The 22,470-nt window shown below is 48.6% G+C and overlaps 1 protein-coding gene across 2 annotated transcripts in view; it reads right to left on the bottom strand.

The window, feature by feature from the left end:
* Positions 1-22,470, bottom strand: part of ARID1A (AT-rich interaction domain 1A) — a 599,176-nt gene that overhangs the window by 69,661 nt on the left and 507,045 nt on the right. For both annotated transcript variants that reach the window (XM_086957625.1, XM_086957624.1), the window contains one exon: positions 6,632-7,550. In XM_086957625.1, the coding sequence (XP_086813751.1) occupies positions 6,632-7,550 (919 nt within the window). The remainder of the gene's footprint in view (positions 1-6,631; positions 7,551-22,470) is intronic.

Here is a 22,470-nt window from a genome sequence, read left to right on the forward strand (position 1 = left end):
GATGGCGAACCCTTCCCCCCACAGGCGTCACATGGGCCTGAAAACTCGGACTAGGAAGGTTTTGAGGCAGGTGCTGCTGAGGGAGGTGTGGACTGGCCTCGCCGCGGTCCCCGACCGCCGCCACGGCGGTTCCCACGGCCGCCACCGCGCTGCTGGACATTTTGGGTGTGTGGCTGACGGTACGTGGTGGGGCGCCCCTTCCGTGGCCACGAAAGGAGCGAAAGGCACCCGTTTGCTGTCGTGTGGCCGTGAGGCCCAAGGACTTGGCCGTAGCCCTGGAGTCCTTGAAACGTTCCAGCGCATGGTCTGCCTTGTCGCCGAAGAGGCGACGGCCATCAAACGGCATGTCCAGGAGGGTGGCCTGGACATCGGCCGAGAAGTTGGCGGACCTCAACCAGGCGTGGCGTCGAACCGCCACCGTCGTTGCCATCGCCCTGCCCAGTGAGTCCGTAGTATCCATCCCACACTGGATAGAAAAGCGTGCTGCATCTCGGCCGTCCGCAAGGGCTTGGCCGAGTTTAGCCTGGACCTCCTCCGGGCATCTTGGCAGCACCTCCGCAACCGTGTCCCACAGAGTGTGGGTGTAGCGGCTCAAGAGACAGGCGGTATTCACAGACCGCAGCCCCAAGCTAACAGACGAGAAAACTTTCTTCCCGAACTGTTCATATCTCTTGGATTCCCTGTCGGGCGGGGCCGACGGGAATGCGGTCTGGGAGTTGGAGGCCTGGATGACCAGACTCTCGGGGGGGGGGGGGGGGATGGGTGGACAAAAAGCAAGGGTCGCCCGGGGCCGGGCGGTAGCGTCTGGCCACGTTCCTATCCACAGGAGGGCCTGTGGCGGGCTTGGACCAAGTGCCCAGAAGAACGTCACATAAGGCCTCATTGAACGGCAGCAGGGGCTCTGCGGAGCTTGACTGCGGTTTGAGGACCTCAGTGAGGAGATTAGTCCTCACGGCCGCGACGGGGAGCTGAAGGTTTAAGGCCTTAGCTGCCTTCGTCAACACTACGCTGTAGGTAGAACCCGCCTCCGAAGCCACAGTCGGAGGCGATGTAAATCCAGTATCTGGCGATGCGTCAATACCACTGGCCTCCCCAAGCTCATATGTCCAGTCCTGCTGTGACTGGCAATCCTGTGCCAGAGGGTCCTCGGACCCCTCCCAATGCTCCTCGTCACCTGTGTCCTGGAAACCAGGATTAGCAGACAGGGCCTCCTCGTGGGGATAAAAATCCCCAAAGGCCGACGGAATCGGCGCCCAGCGGCGCCCTTCCGGCACCTGAGTAGGACCGCAGGAGACATTGGGGGCGGCAACCATATTGGCCGCCGGGGGCGACACCTGAAGGGACGGCGCCGGCGAGGTCGTAAAGTCGACCGGCGAGGTCCCGGATCCGGAACCGGATCCAGCGAGGTCCTGCGGCGCCGAGACCGAAGTCGCCAGCGGCGTCGGAGCCGAAGCACCCGACGGCGTCGGGGCCGAAGCGCCCGACCCGGAAGGACCTCCAGACGGAACCGATCGGCCCGAAGGCGCCACGGGAACCGACTGAGGAGGGAGGGCCCTCATGGCCATGAGGTACCTCTCGACCTCCTCCGGCGTCGCGCCGTGCCCAGGGACCCGAAGGTGTGGGGCAGGCGGCGACGCTTGCGACTCCCGCGGAGCCGCGTGGGTGGTGTCGCCCGAGTCCCCGGCCGCATGGAGCGAGCGTCGGGGTGGGTCGGAGGATCGATGACGTCGCTCCGACCTCTCATGCCTCTTACCTAAGGACTTGGAACCAGACGATCGGTGTCCACTCCCGGAGCGTCGATGACTCCGACCTCGCGACCTGTCGGTCGACCTCCCGTGGGACCGGGACCTGGAGCGGCGCGGGGCCGACTGCCTCAGCTCGAGACGCTTGCGGGACCGCTCCCGCCTAACCTTCGACGTCAGGGCCCGGCAGTCGGAGCAGGTCCGATCGTCGTGGTCGAGGCCTAAGCACTTCAGGCACCGGCGATGGGGGTCCGTGACCGACATGAGTCGACCGCACTTCGAGCAAGGCTTGAACCCGGGCATCCCTGGCACCGATAAGTCGAGAATTCGACAAAAAAGAGATGGATCAAAAGGATCAAAAAGTTCAGTCAAAAATTGACTGGGGGTAGAGCTTCTTCCGGATCTGCGCTAGCTGGCGCGGAAAAAAGAAGAACTGACGTCAGCGCGCATGGGCGCCGTCTAAGTACTCCGACGACGTCATCCCGGCGCTCACGACGCCGACGACGGACGCGGAGCCGCAGACGACGCCTACTGGCGCGCAGGGGTTTTGCTACGCAAAAATTTCCGGATCCAGTCTGACGCCTGGGGATATTCTAAGGTAAGGAATCTATCACTAACGTGTCTCTTTCAGATTGGTATTTCACCTGGGAAGGCCATTGAAGCTACTTTCTTATTTATTTTTATTTTCACAAGTGGAGTGAGCTCTAGGAGGGATGTGTAAAGTTCTTTAAGCTTTAGCATAGCATGTTTGGATACATTTGACAATCCAACATAAAATGCCTGATTTAGAAATGGCCCTTCTTTTATGCAGTTTTGAAAAGGCAACAAAGAATTGTGTTTTCCTAAATTATTTGGTACTATCAATATAATACACAAGGGCTCATTTTGAAGTCTAAGGTGTGTAGAGCCCTTTCCGCAACTGAGTAATGTTGGAGAAAAATACTAGTAATTTGATAGTCTGATTAAGGTGGAATTGAGACACCTCCTTTTGAACAAATGTAGGGTTGGTGCGCAGTACCACTCTATCTCTATGTAGTTGGAAGAAGTGTTCTTCTAAAGTTAATGCCTGAAGTCCACTGACACGTCTGAGTGAATTGATAGCAAATAGGAATGTTATCATCCACGACAAAAACTGGAGGTGCACAAATGGCTTGCCCATTAATCTTGTGATACAATATTGAGATTGCAAATGGGAGATAGCGGCACCCTAGGAGGAATGACTCTTAAGACCATCCAGGAAGGCTTTTATGACTGAAATCCTGAATAGTATGTGTCTGGTTTGTAGATATGCAGCTACTACTGCTAGGTGTAGCCTTACAGATTTAAAAGTTAGACTGGAGGAATGTAAATAAACAGCCAGTGTCTTGAACTGTGGCCCTAGATGATTATTTTGTTTGGATTGACAAAAGTGAATGAATCTTTTCTACTTCACAGCACAACAGGCACAAGTAGTGAGCCTGCGTGCTTCTTTGAGACTGTTCATAAAAGGTTGAGGTAGATTTAAAAACCAAATTCTCAGACTTCAGGAGCCACATCGCACGGTTGAAGGACCTGGGGTTTGATTTCTCCATGGCTCTAATTGAGAAAGTCATACCTGTTCAGCAGTACGTTGTGGGGAACTACTTAAAGTTTTAGGAGTGTGATGAATCATAGGTGTCACACCCATGTGGGAGCCACTAGAAGGAGGGTAAGAGACGTAGTTTGCGAAAGACAAACAGAAGCAATGGGAGAGGTGGAAAAGCATAAGCAAATATCCAGGACCAACTTTTCCATAGTGCCTTTTTCCCTGGACTGTGGGCGTGGGAACCGGGGGGTTAAGTTTGGGCATTTGGCATTTTCTGCTGTGGCGAAAAGGGTAATGTTTGGGTGACTCCCAATGCTGCAAGCATAGGAGGACTTGTGGGTGGAGCTCACACTCGTGGACTTATTGGTGCCTCCTGCTGAGATCTGCAAAGTTGTTGTCTACTCCTGGGAGGTACTCCATAGAACTGGGTCTAGGAAAGGTAGTCCTTTTAGGAAATTGTTGGTGTTCTACCACTGCGGCGCGGCATGCTTGAGGGCCGACCCAACACTGGATCTTCCCATTGACCCGCCACTGGAGTCCATTGATGCAATAAGCACTCTTGCAGTGAACATATGTTGAGTCTGGCATGAGGTACTATGGCTATGCATGAGGCCATCATACTGGGGAGATGCATGACTGTCCTCACGGTTACCTGCAAGGATTGAATCCTGGCGGCATTGAGGTAATCTATTCCCCGATGTGAGTCGAGGATGGCTCCAAGGAAGGGTTTTATTTGAAGGGAATGGAGGTGGAATTTGACTGCATTGAAGGCAAATCATAGTTGAAGTAGTAGGTTTATGGTGGCCTGAGTGTTTTGGATGCACTTTTGACGAATTGCGCTTTTAATGAGCCAATCGTCTAAATATGAAAAAAACTTGTATTTTTTTGCCTGAGCAGATGAACAGCTACAACTGTGAGACATTCGGTGAAAACTCTGGGGCAGTTGTGACCCCAAAGGGCAGCACTCTGAATTGAAAGTGCTGTCTGTTAATTACAAACCTATGGTATCGGCGATGCACCGGGTGAATAGGAATGTGAAAATAGCCTCCCCTTCACATCCATGTCTCCTTGCTGTAGTAACAGAATGACATATTGAAGAGTAACCATGTGAAACAGGTATGAGAGAATATATTTGCTATGGGGGCTGAGGTCCAAGACTGGTCTCAAGAACCTTTCCTTTTTACGAATAAGGAAGTAGAATGAATAGACTCCTGTGCTTTGCTGGTGTATTGGCACTGGTTCTAGTGCTCCATTTTTGGAAGTGCTTGAAGTTCCTCCCAGAGCAACTGTTGATGTTATGATGAGAGTTTGTGTTTGTGAGGTGGAATGCTTGGAAGTTTGAAAGTGAGCTCCAGACAATAACCATGTTAGATAATATCCAACACCCACTGGTTGTCGGTTATGTTCTGCCAGGTGGGAAAGAACCCTTGTAGGCAACCCCCAACAGGTGTGGTGTGGTAGGGGGGATGGTTGGCAAGTCAGGATTTGGTGGTAGTGGCGGGCATGATGAAACCGCCCTTGCCTCTACCCTTGGAATTATTGCCCCATAGGAGTCACTGTAGTATCCTCTGGTCTGGGGACGCTGGTAGGAGGTGGAAGTCTCAGGGGAGGTGGTCTTGGATCCTTTGCGATAAAAGGGGCGGTGAAAGGAGCTGTGTTGCGATGTTGTGTGCAACACCCTCATGACCGTGGCTGTTTGATTATCCTTCTTTATCTTTTCTAGGAGGGAGTCGACCTGGGGACCAAAAAGGTGCTCCCCATCGAAGGGAAGAGCCAAATGGTTTTGCTGAACCTCAGGTTTAAACCCTAACACTTTTATCCAGGCATGTCTCCAAGCACAACACTAGAGTTTATGCCTCTAGCCACGGTGTCAGCCACGTCAAGAGTACAGAGAATTGTGGTGTTTGGATATTAGCTTTCCTTCGGGGGCAATTTTGTATGCCTGCTCCTTGTGGTCCTCTGGAAGACATTGGAGGTGTTCTTCCATCTCATCCCAGTGGGCACTGTCGCTGCAGGATAGGAGGCCAATGGAGCTAGCAATCCTCCAGTAGTTGCCAGACTGGACAGCCACCCTCATCCAGCAGCGTCTATCTTCTTGCTCCCTATCTGGCTGGGGTGCATCATCAGATGTGTGAGAGTTAGCCAAACTACTAATGAGTCAGTGGTAGTTGCGCTTTTATGTAGAGGGTTTAACAGGATATAACGTACAAGTCCTAGCCCCCTTCCCATCCCACTCCTGGATGGAGTAAATGGAACCCTCTGAAGAGTGTGATGTGGGCTCTAAAGCTGAAGGCAGTAGTGACTGTGTGTGGTTAGCAGCAGGCGTCGTGCCAGGCTAGAAGCCTTGTTTGCCTTCTTTCTCAGCTTTTTTGGTATTGGGACTTTGATAATTGCCCCTTAGCTGTGCACCACAAAAGGTCTCAATGATACGACCAGTGTCCGGGTGTATCATGATTTGGTTTTGTTTTGAGTCCAACTCCTGTTGTAGTCATTGAAGTAGTGGTTCCACAGGCTCGGAACCATGTGCATGTTTGCCGAAGGTGAATGATTTAAGCTCCGACGTCAAAGTCTTTAAAGCCGGTACTTTCGGTGCCAAGGTTTCAAGTCCGAAGCTGGAAATTTCGGCGCGGAGGTGGAGTGGTGTTTCTATGCAGAAGGTTTCAGCTCAGACGGTGTGCTCAACTCCGATGGATGAGGAGTCGGTTTGGGAGCAAGTAGCCTGTGCCGTTTTTCAATCTATGAACAAAAATCGATAATTTTTCTTCATCCTACTAAGCGAAAGTATTTTATTCTTTGAGTACTTCTTTGCAGAATACTTTTGTTGTGACAAGGACACATAACTTGCTAAGATGTAGCTGAAATAAATTGAGAAAAAACACTCAAAATGAAATCAACCCTGTTATGTTCAAATCAGAATAAATTGTGTAGGCTGCCTCAGGTGGCACATAACATTCTCAAAAGCAAAGATCAAGGCGAACACTCTACTTCTGAGGCTTAAAAGTTGTAGGTGTCAGTCTCTAAGCTTGCTACGTGGAATGAAAAAAATATCTTTGCACACAAATGTGCAGAAAACATCAAATCCTGAAACATTCTTACCTCAGTCTCTGCTAAGTGTGTACAACTTCAAAATGTGGCCATGCAAGTGCAAAAACTAAGGTCAGTATGTGCAGTATCGCTTCACTTTACCTTTCCCTTACCTACTTGTTCTCTGCACTGGTATAACAAATACGGGCAAGTCACTGACTTTAAATCCACATTTTTTAAGGATAGGTATCACAGTTCCCACACTCTCAAACCACATCCACGTTTTAGCAAGGTTTCTCACCAATATCCTTTGTGGTCAGCCGTCTCCTCTGTTTCAGCACAGGCTGCGAGGCTTCAACCGATCCAGGTGGAAAAGTGATGTCACGCCTAATCAGCGGAGGCTGCACAGGAGGTGGTGCAATATGAGAGGCAGGAACAGGGGGGCCTGCCTTCTGCATCTTCATACTAGAGTGCATGAACGAGGACTTGCTAGGTGATGTGCGGCTCTCCAGGGGCCTTGGAAGTGGGGCTGGGCTGGATACCTGAGGAATGTGATTCTGCAAGCTTGGAGGGGCCTGAAAGTTTGCCTGTGGTGGCCTCGTCATTGGGGGTACAGGGGCCGGAGGGGCATATGGGGGTTGACGGTTCAAGTGGGAAGGCCATGGCCCCTCAGGATTTATTCTCTGATCAGAGTGCATTAGTTCTTCTGTTCGGTTCACCCCGTGATAGCCGGGTCCTTGGGGGGCAGTGCTGGGGCCCTGCCGGTTCGTATAGTTGTACCCCACTTCATTGCGCCCCTGCCACATGGTACCTTGTTGTTGTCCCTCTGGGGTTGTTGGCATTGGGCTGCCCATCATCTGAGGTGGTACTGTTGGAGGGGCACTTGAGCCTGGGGATGCGGAGACCCTATCCCGGCCATACTGGAATGGAAACTGATTTTGGGGTCCTGTAGTTGGCCGGCGGTCAGTAGTGGCAGTAGGAGGTTGGGGGTAGCTGTTGCTGTACTGGTTGTACAAATCCTGCTGTGGAGAAGGCTGTGCTGTAGGGGGTTGGTTAGGCTGTTGGCTGGCAGCAGCTGGTGGTGCTGGAGGAGGTGGGGGCTGTTGTTGAGACTGAGGTTGCTGCTGTCCAGGCCCCGTGCTGTATGGCACTGAATACATGTCACCCTCATGGCGCTTGGCAGGAGGACCATATGTGGCATCCATGGACCTCTTGTAGTTCTAGGAGACAGAGAACAGTACAAGTCAGTGTTCTGCTGATACAAATACAACAGAGGGAAATCAGGGAACGGATACCTTAAAAATGATTTGCCTGAAATTATTATACCAAGAGAAAGATCACTTAGAGACCAATTTAAGCTCTTTTTCTGCATTATGGAAGCTTGCTAATGATTTGAGTTTTCCTTTACAATATTTGCATTTATTTAGTGCTTATCCCTCCCGAAGCGTTGAGCATTATGCTGGGCAGCACCCTTTTTGGGAACCCACAGTTAGTGTTTAGTCCAGTGTTATAGTTAATTATTTGGATTGGCCTTCTGTGCATAAGCAAAACATTCAATCAAGTTTCTTTGTGGTAGATTAAACTAATACGAATCAAGTGTGAACATTAGTGGTGTGTTATGAGAGTTCATACAGATGGTTGATGTAGTTAGTAGATATGCTTGAGGAGTTTAGGTACTCTAAGGCTGCAGAGATATGACTTTCAAAGGCGAGGTTTCAATCTTAGATAGGAGTTGTGGGAAATTTTCAGAAACACAATCACAGAGATTAGGACAAACATGTATGTGACTGAGAAGGCTGTGCTCGGAGAGCAGAAGCAAGCAGAGGATCGAAGGGAATGAGAGGGCTATTTGAAAGGAAATAAAAAGGAGGGGCGACAATCAGATGTTTTAACTAAAGGCCAGCTTATCATGCCTGGTTTAGAAATACAGATGATACTTTTTAAAGTAGCATTCAATTTGAGGATGCGACACTGTAGGAAGAAATGGCATAATCTGCATTAGAAGATCGTGACACACATTAGGTATTTTTATTAGGCACTAGAACACTATGTGCACTGCTAGGCTGCACACTAGACCACAGCTCCAATAAGGCAAGCTGATCAGGGGTTGGAAGCATAAAGTAATGGGTGGAAGCATATACTGGGAAATATCAAGAGTGAAGAGTCAAACTTAAACCACAGTCACTGAAACCATTTCTGGAAATTGCTTATTTCTGTGCTTACTGGAAACTTTCACATTGCTGCTTAAGAGCTGCAAGTGCCAATTCAAATTAAAGAAAGAACAAAAAACTTCCAGGAGAGGAGCACAGAGAAAAACAACATAAACAACAATAAGACACGCACTACACTCAGCCCAAAATACGATAACAGCCGCAAGAGGCGAGACAAAGGAAGGGGGGACCGCAAAATGACCACCACAAGAAACTGATTTATAACACACAAGAGGGGAGGGCACAGGGCCAATGTAAAATCCCTAGACAACAGATCAGAGGTTGGGACCAGTGACAGCTAAAAACCTAATATGAATCACAAGCAGAGGGACTGGGGCTGAGAGGTCCAGCATACGTGCCCCTATGTATGAATGGTGAGAACAGGGTATGCAGTTCCTAGAGGAGAAAGGGAAAGGGGAGACGGAGGGGAATCCCTCCTCTCTAGCCACAACACTACAGTCCTTTGTTTTTTACTATAGCATAGGAACCCAGACAATAAAGGAATTCTGTGGGATCCCTTTATCTATTTTTATCTTGCACTTACCCTCTCCCACCTCTACTCGTATTACTCTTTACACAAATGCCCCTCCACCCCTCAGACTACCCAACGGCAAAAAGAAAAGACCTCCGGCAAAGAGCCCCCTTGCGGGGTAGATTGGGCATTGCAGCGCAGGCCCAACGAGGAGCAGCCCGATGAGGAAGCATGACACCTCTTGGGGTGTGTGAGGGTCCTTGCGCCTAAAAGGAGCTATTCCGCCTTTTATCTTTCTTCCTTCTGACAACTGGTACATCACCCCACCTTGCCCTTGCACCCCTTCCTGTATCCCTTGCCTGTTTCCTCTAGGAACAGGATATCCCTGTTCTCGCCACCTAAAACCTAATACATAGATTCTTCACAAGGGAAAGGGCCGGCGTGGACGAAGCCACAGGTCTTCAACTCCAGCAGGCAGACGGGCCAGACGTTACCCTCTAGCCTTAAACTGTACAAATTGTGATACCAGCAAAGGCAGCCCTAACCTAAAGACGTAAACCACAGCGGAGATGGCAGAGATGGTCATGCTGGCTGAATTAGCAGATACCGAAGCAGGAAAAATCAGCACCCGAATAACTATTAAGGACAAGGTGAAGGCCCACAACACCATGGAGAGCTCTCCAGCAACAGGGGAGATGGCAGAAGAGGAACCAGAAAGAAGGAGGTGCGCGGACTATATTAAACATTGTAACATGTCAGGCATAGAGGCAAATGTAGAGACAGAGGCCATCGAAATCTCGTCTACAATGAACAATGAGGAAGACAACACAAAGGAAGACATGGAGGAGACAGAAGTACAGGGCCTGAAAAACACCAGAAAGCATATGCAAACGGAGGGGCAAAATTATGCAAAGGCACAGAATAGGCAACCACTCTCTGTGGAAGCAACGATACCCATCCAGAGAACTATCAGCTTGAAAAGCAGCAGAACGTGGCAGGGAGAAGGCCAAAACAGACTTGCTCAACTCTACTAAGTAGTACCTGGCCAGAGCATTGGCAACAATCATCAGACAGGAGTCAAGATAAACATACTTGAATCATCATATGCCCAACCGGACACTGACAACCGAGGAAGCTCTCAGAACACACTATAAATATCATAAACACCTCCTTAATAGCGGGCGTCAAGGCACTTACCTGGCAATCGCACAAATTAGAAATAAAAGTAGATTTGACACACATGCCCCCTCAGAGAGTGCTCCCAATTGATAAGAAGATCGATGCACTAAACTCAAAAATGGACTTCCGGCTAAACAAAAGCAAGAGCACTGTGAGACCCAGAGACAACACAAATGATGCTATAATTGAGAATCTAACCTCACTTCCTGATCTTCTAACACTGTGTAGGAAGTAGGGTCTGTACATACTATACCAAAATGAGGTAAAGTGTGCGCAGAGACCAGAGGAACCCCAAAAGGTAGGCAGAGGTAAAAGTAGATAGCACCTTACTCTCTGTTTGTGGTAGTGCCGGTGAGCAATCAAGCTTTATCTCAGGGTAGTGTTAAGCATTCATTGTACATACAGCAAGAAATTATGTTACACACTCAGAGACTTAACTCAGACCAATTTGTTTGTATAAAAATATTTTGTTATTTTATTTCTAGAACCAAGCCAGGCCTGGTGAAGGTAAGCAAAATAATACTTATACAATTAATTACAGTGCTGAATGCAGGTTCAAATGCAGTTGGTTGACTTACAGGTAAGTCAATTATCAGAATTACTTTTCAGTTACTTTGTAGATTACAATACTCGTTACTTCTTGGATTACCTTTTAAGTTACTTTTGCTAATCAGTGTGATAAGCCTGAATATCACAATGAGACATTTTCTAGACAAAATATAAGTATTTCAATTTTGGTGTATTTGCAGTTTTTCATGTTTTCATACAAACCAACTCCATACTTAGAAGAATTTGCAAAGAAAAGCAGTCAATGCAATCTTATCGGAGGACATGAAGTTATCGGTATACAGGTAAGTGCGTGTTTGTGGGAGATGGGTTTCTGGGGTTAGAACCAGGGTTCCCCCAGGGTCAAGGATGCACTCTCAAAACACCCTCAGCGGCCCTAGGGGGGCCAGGTGCAGAGTGCTGAGGCCCAATATTAGTGGGGCCTACGGTTGGTAGCTGCTCACGAACAGGCCACAAGGTTCTGGAAGCAAAGCTGCTGGACTTCAGCTCAGGGCAAAGGGGGATCCAGTTTAGCACAAAAGGTGCACCCACAGAGGTACAGGGGAGGCTGGGTGCAGGGTGCTGTTTTGGCGTCCGGTGCCCTGTTTTCAATGGGAGTTTCTGGTTTGTAATTTTGGCTGCAGGCTCAGTCCAGACTTCCGGGAGGGACCAACAGCTGGGCAGGTAAGTTGGAGGGCTCATGGATGTTGGTGCACCTCGGGTTCTCTTCTCCAGGGTACTGGATGTGGGGCTGTCTTTTGAGGACTGATTTCACCTTACTGTGCCACTCACGGTAGAGGGGAGGGGTGGGGCTCCGTGCAGAGACTGCAGGCGACAACGGGGAGTCCTGGAGGGGTCAACCCACAGTGGACTCGGACCTCTCTGGGACCAGTGGGCGACTCGGGCCGTAGGCATCAGGTGTAGTGGTGGCTCCAGATGTTGATTTTCTTTTTCCTCAGCAGGCTCACAGTCTGTCTTGGGAGTTTCTTTTTAACAGAGCTGCTGTTCACAGGAGATCCAGTATTTGTTGAAGGCAGTCGGCCTTCCCAGGGTTCTGGAGGTCGCAGGCTGCAGGAAAAGGTGACTTTTGATGCAGGATCTCTGGAAACTGCAGACTACCAGCAGGGCTGGGGCCAAGTTAGTTCTCTGCAGTATACTCTGCTAGGCGTCTTCTTTCGTCCTTCTTCCTCTTAGGTTGCGGGAATCTGTCTTCTTGGTTCAGGGCTTGTAGGAAGCTGACTCTATATATACTATTTAAAAATTGGGTATAGTGTGCACAATGTCCAGTGGAACCCGAAAGGTAGGCAGAGGTTAAAGTAGATAGCACCTTACTCTCTATTTGTGGTAGTGTGGGTGAGCAGTAAGGCTTTATCAGAGGGTAGTGTTAAGCATTTGTTGTACACACTCCGGCAGCAAATGATGTCACAGACTCAAAGACTGAACTCAGACCAATTTGCTTGTATAAAATATAATATTTAGTTATATTTATTTTCTAGAACCAAGCAAGCCTGGTACAATACTAGCAAGCAGATTGAAAGGAAAATGCTACTTACCAGTATGCATCTGTTCTTGGCATGTAGAGCTGCAGAGTTGCACACTGTGCATAGATCGTCACCTAGTGTTGTCCTGAAAAGTTCTTTGGAAGTCAAGAGATAGGTGACTCCGCCTTTGGACCACATTGCGCATGGTCATCGGCTCCATCCCCAGATTGTTTTTTGCCATAGGGAAATGATGGAGCTTTGCAAGAAAAGGAAGGATACCCATATAATTTGTATCTAATTAAGATAATTCTGGAACAGACAATGGTAGCAGGGGAGGCGGTTGGGCGTGTGCAACTCTGAGCTCTACATGCCAAGAACAGATGCATACTGGTAAGTAGCATTTTCCGTTCGAGGCATATGAGCTGCAGATTGCACACTGTGCATAGATTGTATAGCAGTACCCACTCTTTGCTGCGACCACCCCTATCTGTTGCAGTAGTTTGGAATAATGTTTTGAGAACGGCCTGGCCAACATTAGCTTGTTGTTTGGTTTGCACATCTACACAATAGTGTTTTGTGAATGTGTGCGGTGTAGACCATGTAGCTGCTTTGCAGATGTCATCTAGGGGAATGTTCCCTAAAAATGCCATTGAAGCCCCTATTTTTCTTGAAGAGTGGGCTTTAGGAGGAACAGATAACGTACGTTTAGCTTTGTGGTAACAAATCTGTATGCATTTGACAATCCATCTAGCTATCCCAGATTTTGAAATGGGATTACCTTTGTGTGGTGGTGAGAAAGACACAAAGTTGTTTTGTCTTACGAAAGGGTTGTGTCCTCTCTATGTAGTATAGCAATGCTCTTTTGACATCTAGGGTATGAAGAGCTCTTTCTGCTACTGTCTGTGGCTGCGAGAAGAAAACGGGCAGTTCCACAGATTGATTGAGCTGGAAGAGAGTAATGACTTTGGGCAAGAATTTTGGATTATTTCGCAGAACTACCTTATTGTGATGCATTTGGAAGAAGGGTTCTTGAATGGTTTATGCTTGTAATTCACTAACTCTTTACAGAGAAGTAATAGCTACTAGGAACGCAACCTTCCACGTTAAAAATTGTAGTTCACATTTGTGTAAGGGTTTGAAGGGAGGTCCCATTAACCATGTGAGAACAACATTTAACTCAACTCTGGGGGGAATTATTCTTTTAAGGCCTTCCATAAAGGCTTTAATGGCAGGCACTCTTATTAGAGATAGATGTCTGTTTTGCAGATATGCTGCTATTTTAGCAAGATGTAGTCTAATAGAGGTATAGGCTAAGTTACATCTTTGGAGATGCAGTAAGTGTCCTATGATGGGTTGAATAGATACATCTAGAGGATCAATATTGTTGTTTTGACAATATATCACACATCGTTTCCACTTAGCTGCTTAACATACCCTAATGGTTATACCCAATAAGGCGACATTGGTACAAGATTGGGTATCTGACTGCAGCATACTACCCCGTTGGTTGTTCTAATGTGGTGCTGTTGGAGTATGGTAATTGTACTGAGGGGCGACCCACTTCGTACTATTCAGTGCCCCTACCAGTTTATCTGTGACAGAACGCCTATCTCCATGCACTACTATTTGGCCACCAAGGGCGAAAATGAGGACTAAAAAAAATTAAAAAAAATAAAAAATAACATGCCCTAGTGGTTGGACGTCTAGCTTCTTTTATGACATTCGTGCAGTCTGGAGGAAGGTTCAGATATCCAAATTCTAGGATTTCAGGAGCCAGATCGCAAGGTTGAGCTGAGCTGGGTCCGGGTGTCTGATTTCTCCACGGTTCCGTGTTAAGAGGTGTGGAGACAGGTGCAATTTTTAGTGCGGTACTGCAGACAGTTGTAGCAGTGTGGTGTACCACGGCTGTCTGGCCCACGTTGGAGCTACTAGGTTGAGAGAATGCTGCTGTAGTTTGCGTACTACTAGTGGCATGAGTGGTAAAGGTGGAAAAGCGTACGCAAACCTGTTTGACCAGTTCATCCATATCGCATTGCTTTTGGACAGTGGGTGTGGATATCTGGCGGCGAAGCTTGGGCATGTGGCGTTTTCGTGGGTGGCAAAAAGGTCTATCTGACATTGTCCCCAAATCTGAAAGAATGGCTGAAGAACTTGTATAAGAAGTTCCCACTCGTGGGTCTGTTGTGTTTGACGACTTAACAGATTCGCTATGGTATTTTGTACTCCTGGGCTAGAAGGAATATGTTTTGAGGTATAGCTCATCGCCATATGTCCTGTGCTAGTTGAGAGAGCTGCAGGGTGTGTGCGCCTCCCTTCTTCTGTATGTAATACATGGCTGTCATGTTGTCTGTGCGGACTAACACAGCTTTGTTTGATACTTGCTTTTGAAAAGCTTTTAGTGCTAGGGATATTGCTAGTAACTCCAGATGATTGATGTTGAGTAACTTTCGTTGCAGTGTCCACCTGCCTTGCATGGTGTGTTGCAGTAGGTGGGCTCCCCAGCCGGAGAGTGATGCGTCCGCAGTCAAGATTATCTGAGGTCCTGGCTCTAGGAACGGTCGTCCTTTATAAAGGTATTTGGTGTTCCACCACTGCAGAGAGCAATGAGTCCGACCATCTACCAACACTAGGTCTGTTAATTGACCTTGAGCCTGGTTCCATTGACGTGATAAGCATTCTTGGAGCGGACGCATTTGAAGTGTTGCATGGGGCAGTATGAAAATGCAAGAAGCCATCATCCCTATGAGTTGCATGAACACTGGTGCTGGAAGGGAGTTTTGTAGCTGAAACTTTGTTAGAAAAGTTTGCATGCTGGCTATCCTTGCTGGAGTGGGATAAGCTAGTGCTGTTGAGGTGTTTATTGTGGCATTGAGGTAATGTTGGATGGTTGTAGATGGGATTTGGCGTGGTTTATTGTGAACCCCAATTCGTGGAGCAGCTGTATAGTGGCATGAGTGTGTTCCACGCATCGGTTGTATGAGCTGGCTTTTATGAGCCAGTCGTTCAGGTACAGGAAGACATGGATGTGCTGTCTTCGTAAATGCACTGCCACTACTGCTAAGCACTGGGTGAATACCCTTGGTGCTGTTGTGACTCCGAATGGGAGTACTTTGAATTGCTAGTGTTGCCCGTCTATCACAAATCTGAGATACTTCCTGTGAGCCTTGTGAATGGGAATGTGGAAGTGTGCGTCCTTGAGATCTAAAGTAGCAAGGAAGTCGTTTTGTGACAGGAGCGGAAGGACTTGTTGGAGTGTGACCATGTGAAAATGGTCCGATTGTATGTATATGTTTAGCAGTCTGAGGTCTAGAATAGGCCTTAGAGAGACGTTCTTTTTTGGGATTAGAAAATAAAGAGTAAACCCCCTTGTTTTGGTGGTGCAGAGGAACTGGTTCTATTGCACTTTTTTTGTAGCAGGGATACTACTTCTTGCTTTAACAGTGATATATGTTCTTGTGACATTGGAGCATGTTTGGGTGGTATGTGTGGAGGGGGGAGGGGTAGATATTAGTTCCAGACAGTACCCTGACTGAATAATTTGTTGCACCCACCTGTCTGATGTGATGTTGGTCCAGGCAGGAAGGAATTGTTGCAGTCTTCCCCCCACAGGAGTGGAATATTGGGGGGAAGGGGAGGAAAGTCATTGAGTAGGGGTAGAGGCAGAACGGGAGTTGTTGGTTTTGCCTCTGCCTTTGTTGTTGTTACCTCTGTAACCCCCTCTCTGGTAGCCCCTAGTGAATGTGGATTGGCTCGGGGTCTTGTAAGAAGTGGAGGGACTTTCCGAGGAGTAGCCTCTAGTGTTGCCTCTGTATGATGAGCGACTAAAAGAACGCCTGGGAGCTTGCTGCTGCAAGGCTCCCATAGATTTTGCTGTATCAATGTCTTTTTTCATCTTTTCTAAAGACACGTCAACATTTGGGCCAAATAAATGTGTCTCATCAAATGGCTGATTAAGGATGGAGTTTTGTACCTCAGGTTTAAAACCTGAAATACGTAGCCAAGCATGTCTACGTAGTAGGATGCTGGTATTGATTGCCCTTGAGGCGGTATCTGCAGCATCTAGGGCACAACGAATGGAAGTATCAGTAATATTTTTACCCTCCTGTATAAGTTCATTGGCCCTATTTTTGTATTTGTCTGGTAGATGCTGCATTATGGACTCTACTTCATCCTAATGTGCTCTGTCATATCTGGCCAGCAACGCTTGGGTATTGGCAATGCGCCAGATATTAGCTGCTTGTGACGCTGTTCTTTTGCCGGAGGCGTGGTGAGGCCTCATCTGCTGTCTGAGAATTAGCACGTTTACGTGCATTAGAAAGAGTCTAATGGTGCTGGACCTTTAATATAGACTGGATCTGTAGGGGCAGCTTTATATTTTTTCTCAATGCGGGGATTAAAGACCCTAGTCCTGACAGGATCCTTAAAAACCTCTGTTGCATGCTCGATGACACCAATAAGCATTGGCAAAATGGCAGTAGACCTTTGTGTGTTTTCAAAAGTGTCTAGTAGGAAATCTTCCTCCACTGCATCAGTGTGTAAGTCCACCCCATGATATTGGGCAGCTCTTTGGACTAGTAGGTTAAAACCTATAGTGTCCTCTGGTGGGGAAGGTCTAGAAGGGTATATATCGTCTTGTGGGACATAAGGCACATCAGGGGTGTTGTAATCATCCCATGGATTAGGTGACTGAGGGGAACTATTGGGCCCTGCTGGGTCATGAGCACCCCCACCTGTGTCATCAGAGTCTATGTCTGCATCATCGTCTGGATTAGGGGATGGTGTAGGTGAATGGTGAGGCGAGGAGGAACAATATGGGGAGGTGGTGGAGAAGGGACCCTTAATGGAGAGGTTGCAATGTCTCTCTTCTTTGGAGGAGGTGGTGGTGCTGGGGCCTCAAGTGGTCTCTTAGAGCTGAGAGTCAAGTGACCAGTCTTAGGATCCTTTACAAGAGTTTTTTGGTTAGGATCGCAGGTGTGAAAAGTTCCTCTGAAAAGGGCAAATCTTTCGGCGTCGAGGATTTTGGCTCCGTAGTTTTTATCAGCACTGAGTCGGTAGCTGGTTTTGGTTCTTTTGGTTTAGAAGTGTGCTCTTTTGAAATGTCCTTTACCGGAACCTGTTTCTTCGGTTCCGAGTATTTCTTCAGTTCCGAAACATGTTCTTGAGCTTTAGGCGGTATTTTAGTCGTCTCCAAATGCCAGAAACCGGTCCTAGGAAGCTAGTTTCTGGCCCAGGGAAGGCATGGCTTGGCAGTTCGGGCTGGACTGTTCCCATGAGGCACAGGGTCAGACTGATTTGCATATGGCCATGTCTGAACTGGGGTGGCAGAGTGGGCTAAATAACGGTGATGGATTAAACCCAGATCTGTTGACTGGGTGTGAGTGTTTGATTGGTTCAGATGCTCCGTCCATCACCAGCCCCTTTTGTACCGCTTTGTTCGCCATGAGTTAGCATGGTATGCTCAGACGCGAGTCCCTTGCTCACTTTGCCACTGGATTCAAGCAAGCCTGGCTAAAGACGGCTGTGATGCCAGAAACCGGTCCTAGGAAACTTGTTTCCGGTCCAGGGAAGGCATGGCTTGGCAGTTCGGGCTGGACTGTTCCCATGAGGCACAGGGTCAGACTGATTGGCATATGGCCATGTCTGAAGTGGGATGGCAGAGTGGGCTAAAGAACGGTGATAGATTAAACCCAGATCTGTTGACTAGGCATGAGTGTTTGAATGGTTCAGATGCTCCGTCCATCACCACCCCCTTTTGTACCCGAATGCGGTTTCGGCATCGATGAGCCGCTGCCAGTCTTTGGCGCTGTGTGCTTGGGTGTCGGAGCAACGGTCGGCGTGGTTGAGGAAGATGGCTTTTTCTTTGGTGTCGGTATAGGATCGGCACCGGGGATAGGCTGGCTCGAGCTCGAGCTGCCTGAAGGCTTAGTAGGCTTCTTTGACAGGCCGGAAGGCGGGGCGTGGGAAGCAGTCTCTCGGTGTGCACCCGAGCCTGAAGGTGAGGGTGTGCCCAAAGCCTTTTTGGAGGGTGTCGAGGAAGGGTTTGGGTTGACGATCTTACTTGCGACCCGTTGAGCTGGAGTGACTTCCTCAACGTCGGAGTCTTCGGCATCTGAGGAGCTGGTACTTTCTTCGGCGTGCTGGTGTTCTGGCACGTCGACGCCCTCTTCGAAAATGTCGTCAGGGATGGAAGCCGACGAGCGAGCCATAGTTCTTCGAGCTCGTCGGTCCCGGATCGTCTTCTTGGAGCAGAATGAGGCACAAGCGGAACAGTCTTTGGCCTCATGCTCCGGTGCGAGGCAAAGGTTGCACACTTCATGTAGGTCGGTGTGGGGAAACTTCGACCCACATTGAGGACACTTTGAATGGCGTCCTTTCCATGAGCCAGGAAGTAAGGCCTAGGTAGTCCCGAAGGCCATTCGACGACCGGAATCATAGACTTCGAAGTGGTGAAGAATCGCGTTGATGGAGAGCGATCAAAACAATACCGTCGAACTGGGTGAGGAGTGCGTGCCAAAGGAAATTCGGTTTTAATACGGAGCGCAGGAAACACATCCGAACCTGATGGCGGAAAAAACAATCTGGGGATGGAGCCGATGCCCATGCGCAATGTTGTCCAAAGGAGGAGTCACCTATCTCGTGACTTCCAAAGAACTTTTCAGGACAACAACAAACTGCAAACATCCGGGCCCAACACTAGGTGACGATCTATGCACAGTGTGCAATCTGCAGCTCATATGCCTCGAACATGTCTGTTACAGGTTTGTAAATCTTTTCAATCCAGTGGAAATTACTGGTAGATTACTTTTGATTACTTTATGGATTACTTTTTCTACTCCATGTGATATGCCTATGCATCACACTGGAACATTTCCTAGAGAAGATGAGTAAAACAGTTTTTAATTATTTGCAGTTTTCAAGTTCTCATACAAAACCAACTCCACACTTAAAACAATTTTCTAAGAAAAACAGTCAATGTATTCCTATAGAGAAAATGTGGTTATCGGTTAACAGGTAAGTACTTGGTTGGGGGAGTTGGTATTCTGGGGTTAACACCAGGGTTCCCCCAGGTTCAAGGAAGCACCGTCAGCGCCACTAGGGCGGCCGGGTGTGGAGTGCTGAGGTACAATGTTATCCAATGGGGGATGGAGGGCCTCCGATTGGTGGCTGCTCATGAGTAGGCCACAATGTTGTGGGAGAACGCTCCTGATGTTAGGCTCAGGCAAAGGGGGATCCGAGTTAGCACCCAAAGTACATACGCAGCCGTGGCTGGGTGCAGGGTGCTGTTTGGGCATTGGGTGCCCAGTTGATTTCAATGGGAATTCTCTGGTTGCAACAAGGACTGCAAGCTCGAGGACGAAGATCTTCTAGAGGTGACCACCGGTTGGAGTAATAAGTTGGGATGCCCGTCGATTGGGCCACCCAAGGCCGTGGGACATTGGGTGATTGGGTATCTTTAGGCACCGGGTTTTTCTTACCAGCTCCGGTCGCGGTCGGAGGGTTCCTCCAGTAAAAGGCTGCAAGCTTAGCTTGGAGATTCAAGGCAGGTCAGAGATCACCAGACCTCAGGTCAGGATCGCCGGGGAGACCTCCTCGTGGTGTTGTGCCGCTCCAACTCGGGCTATAGGCGTCGGGTGCAGACTCGCGGATTTGGCCGGAGCTAGAGTCTGTGAGTGAGCAAATCTGGTGCTCATAGGGAAAAAAGTCTTTGACTTGTAGGGCTGGGGTCAAGTCAGTGGGCGTCCTCCTTTTCTTAGTTTCAGCACAGGTTCTTCGGTCTTTCTTCTTCTTTTTGATTCTTGTCTGAGGAGGCAAGGTTCAGGGTTGCCCCTAAATTCTAGATTTAGGGGCGGTACCAGTAGGTAAAGGTTGGGACCAAAGGGTCCCTTCCTTGGGGTGGGTACACCCCCTATTATGCCACCCTCCAGTGGGAGGAGGCATAGGCCTCACTCTGGTTCGCTGGGTCCCTCCAGCTGCAAGATGGCAGGGACAGAGTTGTGCTTCACCTCGCCTCCTGGGGGAGCAGGCTTGGCACCTCATCCCAGGATGTGCATTGTTTCAGACCCCCAAGAGCAGCAGCTCTCGACCCAGGGGTCCAGAAACATGTCTGGTGGTGGCAGTTGGCGAGCAGCCACTCAGCAAGGACACTAGTGTTACGTCGTTTTTCAGGGGGCATCTCTAACATGCACTCTGAGTGCATTTTTCAATAAATCCAACACTGGCAACAGTGTGGTTTTAATGTGTTGAGGTGGCATAATAGGGGGTGTACCCATCCCAAGGAACGCATTGGCCCCTACCTGTAATACCCCTAAATTTAGTATTTAGGGGGAACCCGAACCTTGCCTCGTCAGACAAGAAAGAGGAAGAAGGACCGAAGAGCCGTGCTGAAGGAAGAAGAGGAGGAAACCTACTGACTTTTCCAAAACCCTACCGGCCTGTACAGACCTCGAACTGCTCCAGCGGAATCCTAATGTGTCCAGCAGCCAGAAGCCTCCCAGAACCTGGAGGACCTGCCCTGCCTTCCCTAACAAGAGTATGGTTTCCCATGAGCACCTGATATGCGCACCTAAAGACGCCGGCTCCAGCTAAATTTGTGCGTCTGCACCACTTTGCACCAGACGTCCACGGCCCGAGGTCGAGTGGCCCAACACCAAGAGGAGGTCTCCTTGGAGTCCTGACCTGGGATCCGGTGATCCTTGACCTGCCTCAAGTCTCCAGACAATGCCTGCAGCCACAATCTGGAGGATACCCCCAACCATGACCTGAGCCGGTACGCAAAACCCGATACTAAAAGGCACCCCTGCACCAGATGCCCCACGGTCTTGGGTGGCCCGGCCGACAGTGTACTGGCATCCCAACTTACCTCTCCCACCTGTGGTCTCCTCCAGAAGATCTCCGTGCCAGAGCCTGCAGTGTTTGTTCTGTCTGGAGCTTACCTATTGAAACCAACAGAGCTCCCAACATCGATCCAGCACCCTGCACCCGGCCTCCCAGCACAGAGGGTGCATCATTGAACCCGGGGGAACCCTGGTTCTAACCCCAGAAACCCAACTCCCAAGACTGATTACTCACCTTTAAACCGATAACCTGATTTTCTTCCACAAAAACTTTTATCCAGGAAATGTCCCAGTGTGATATCTAGGCATAACACACGGAAAAAGAAAAAATAATCCTGAAAAGTGATCAAAATAATACAAAAGTAATTACAACTGTATTTGCACATTTTTTCTTTTTTACAAACCTGAGAGTCAATATTCATCCAGTTAGTTTTAAAAATCTGTCTTGAACAGTACAATCATATTTACATGTGCCAAGTCCTGCTTGGTTCTATAAATAAAAACTGCAACAAAGATACAAACAATTGGTCTGAGTTCAGTCTTTGAATGTGGCAAAAAATCTGGGAGTAAAAGCGGACAGTGGGCTCACTCTTAAATCTCAGATTTTGGGCTTAGTTGGGCTGTGTTTTGGCCTCTTAAAACTTTGAGGAAATTTCTTCCCTTTCTATCCCTTGCCCACAGGAGGAGTCCGGTGCAGGCCTTGATTGGCTCACGGCTTGATTATGCTAACGTGTTATACCTGGGCCTTCCAGAGTATCTTCTCTCACGTCTTCAAACGGTTCAAAATTCTTCTGCTCGAGCAATCTTCGGCCTTAGCCGTAGGTCCAAAACTTCTGCTCTACTTAAATCACTCCACTGGTTGCCAGTTCGTAAACGCATTTCGTTTAAGACCCTGACCATGGCGTTTAAAGCTCTCCACGGCATGGGCGCTCGCTATCTAAGGAAAAGAATAGGCTTCTACTCTCCGTCTAGAGCTCTACGATCCGCTACGCTATCACTGGCCACTGTTCCGGTAATAAAGCGAGCTCGTATCGGGGGCCGCTCTTTTAAACTCCTGGCACACCAACTCTGGAACAACCTGCCTCTGTCTCTCAGGAAGACCGATAGCCTTCTCACCTTTAGGAAGGAACTCAAAACATGGCTGTTTGGACAATAAACCCGCTGGTTCTTCTGCTTCTGTCCTCTAGATCTGATAGCGCCGGGACACTCTGCTTGAGTAACTGAGCGCTCTATAAAATTTCTCTTAACATAACATAACAGTACAATAAATGCTCAACACTACCCTCTGATAAAGCCTTACTGCTCGCCCATACTACCACAAATAGAGAGTAAGGTATTATCTATTTTAACCTCTGTAAGCCTTTGGAGATCCACTGGACTCTGCACACTATACCTTATATTGGTATAGTATATACAGA

Source organism: Lissotriton vulgaris, chromosome 2_1, assembly GCF_964263255.1.
Source record: "Lissotriton vulgaris chromosome 2_1, aLisVul1.2, whole genome shotgun sequence".
Classification (NCBI taxonomy): Eukaryota; Metazoa; Chordata; class Amphibia; order Caudata; family Salamandridae; genus Lissotriton; species Lissotriton vulgaris.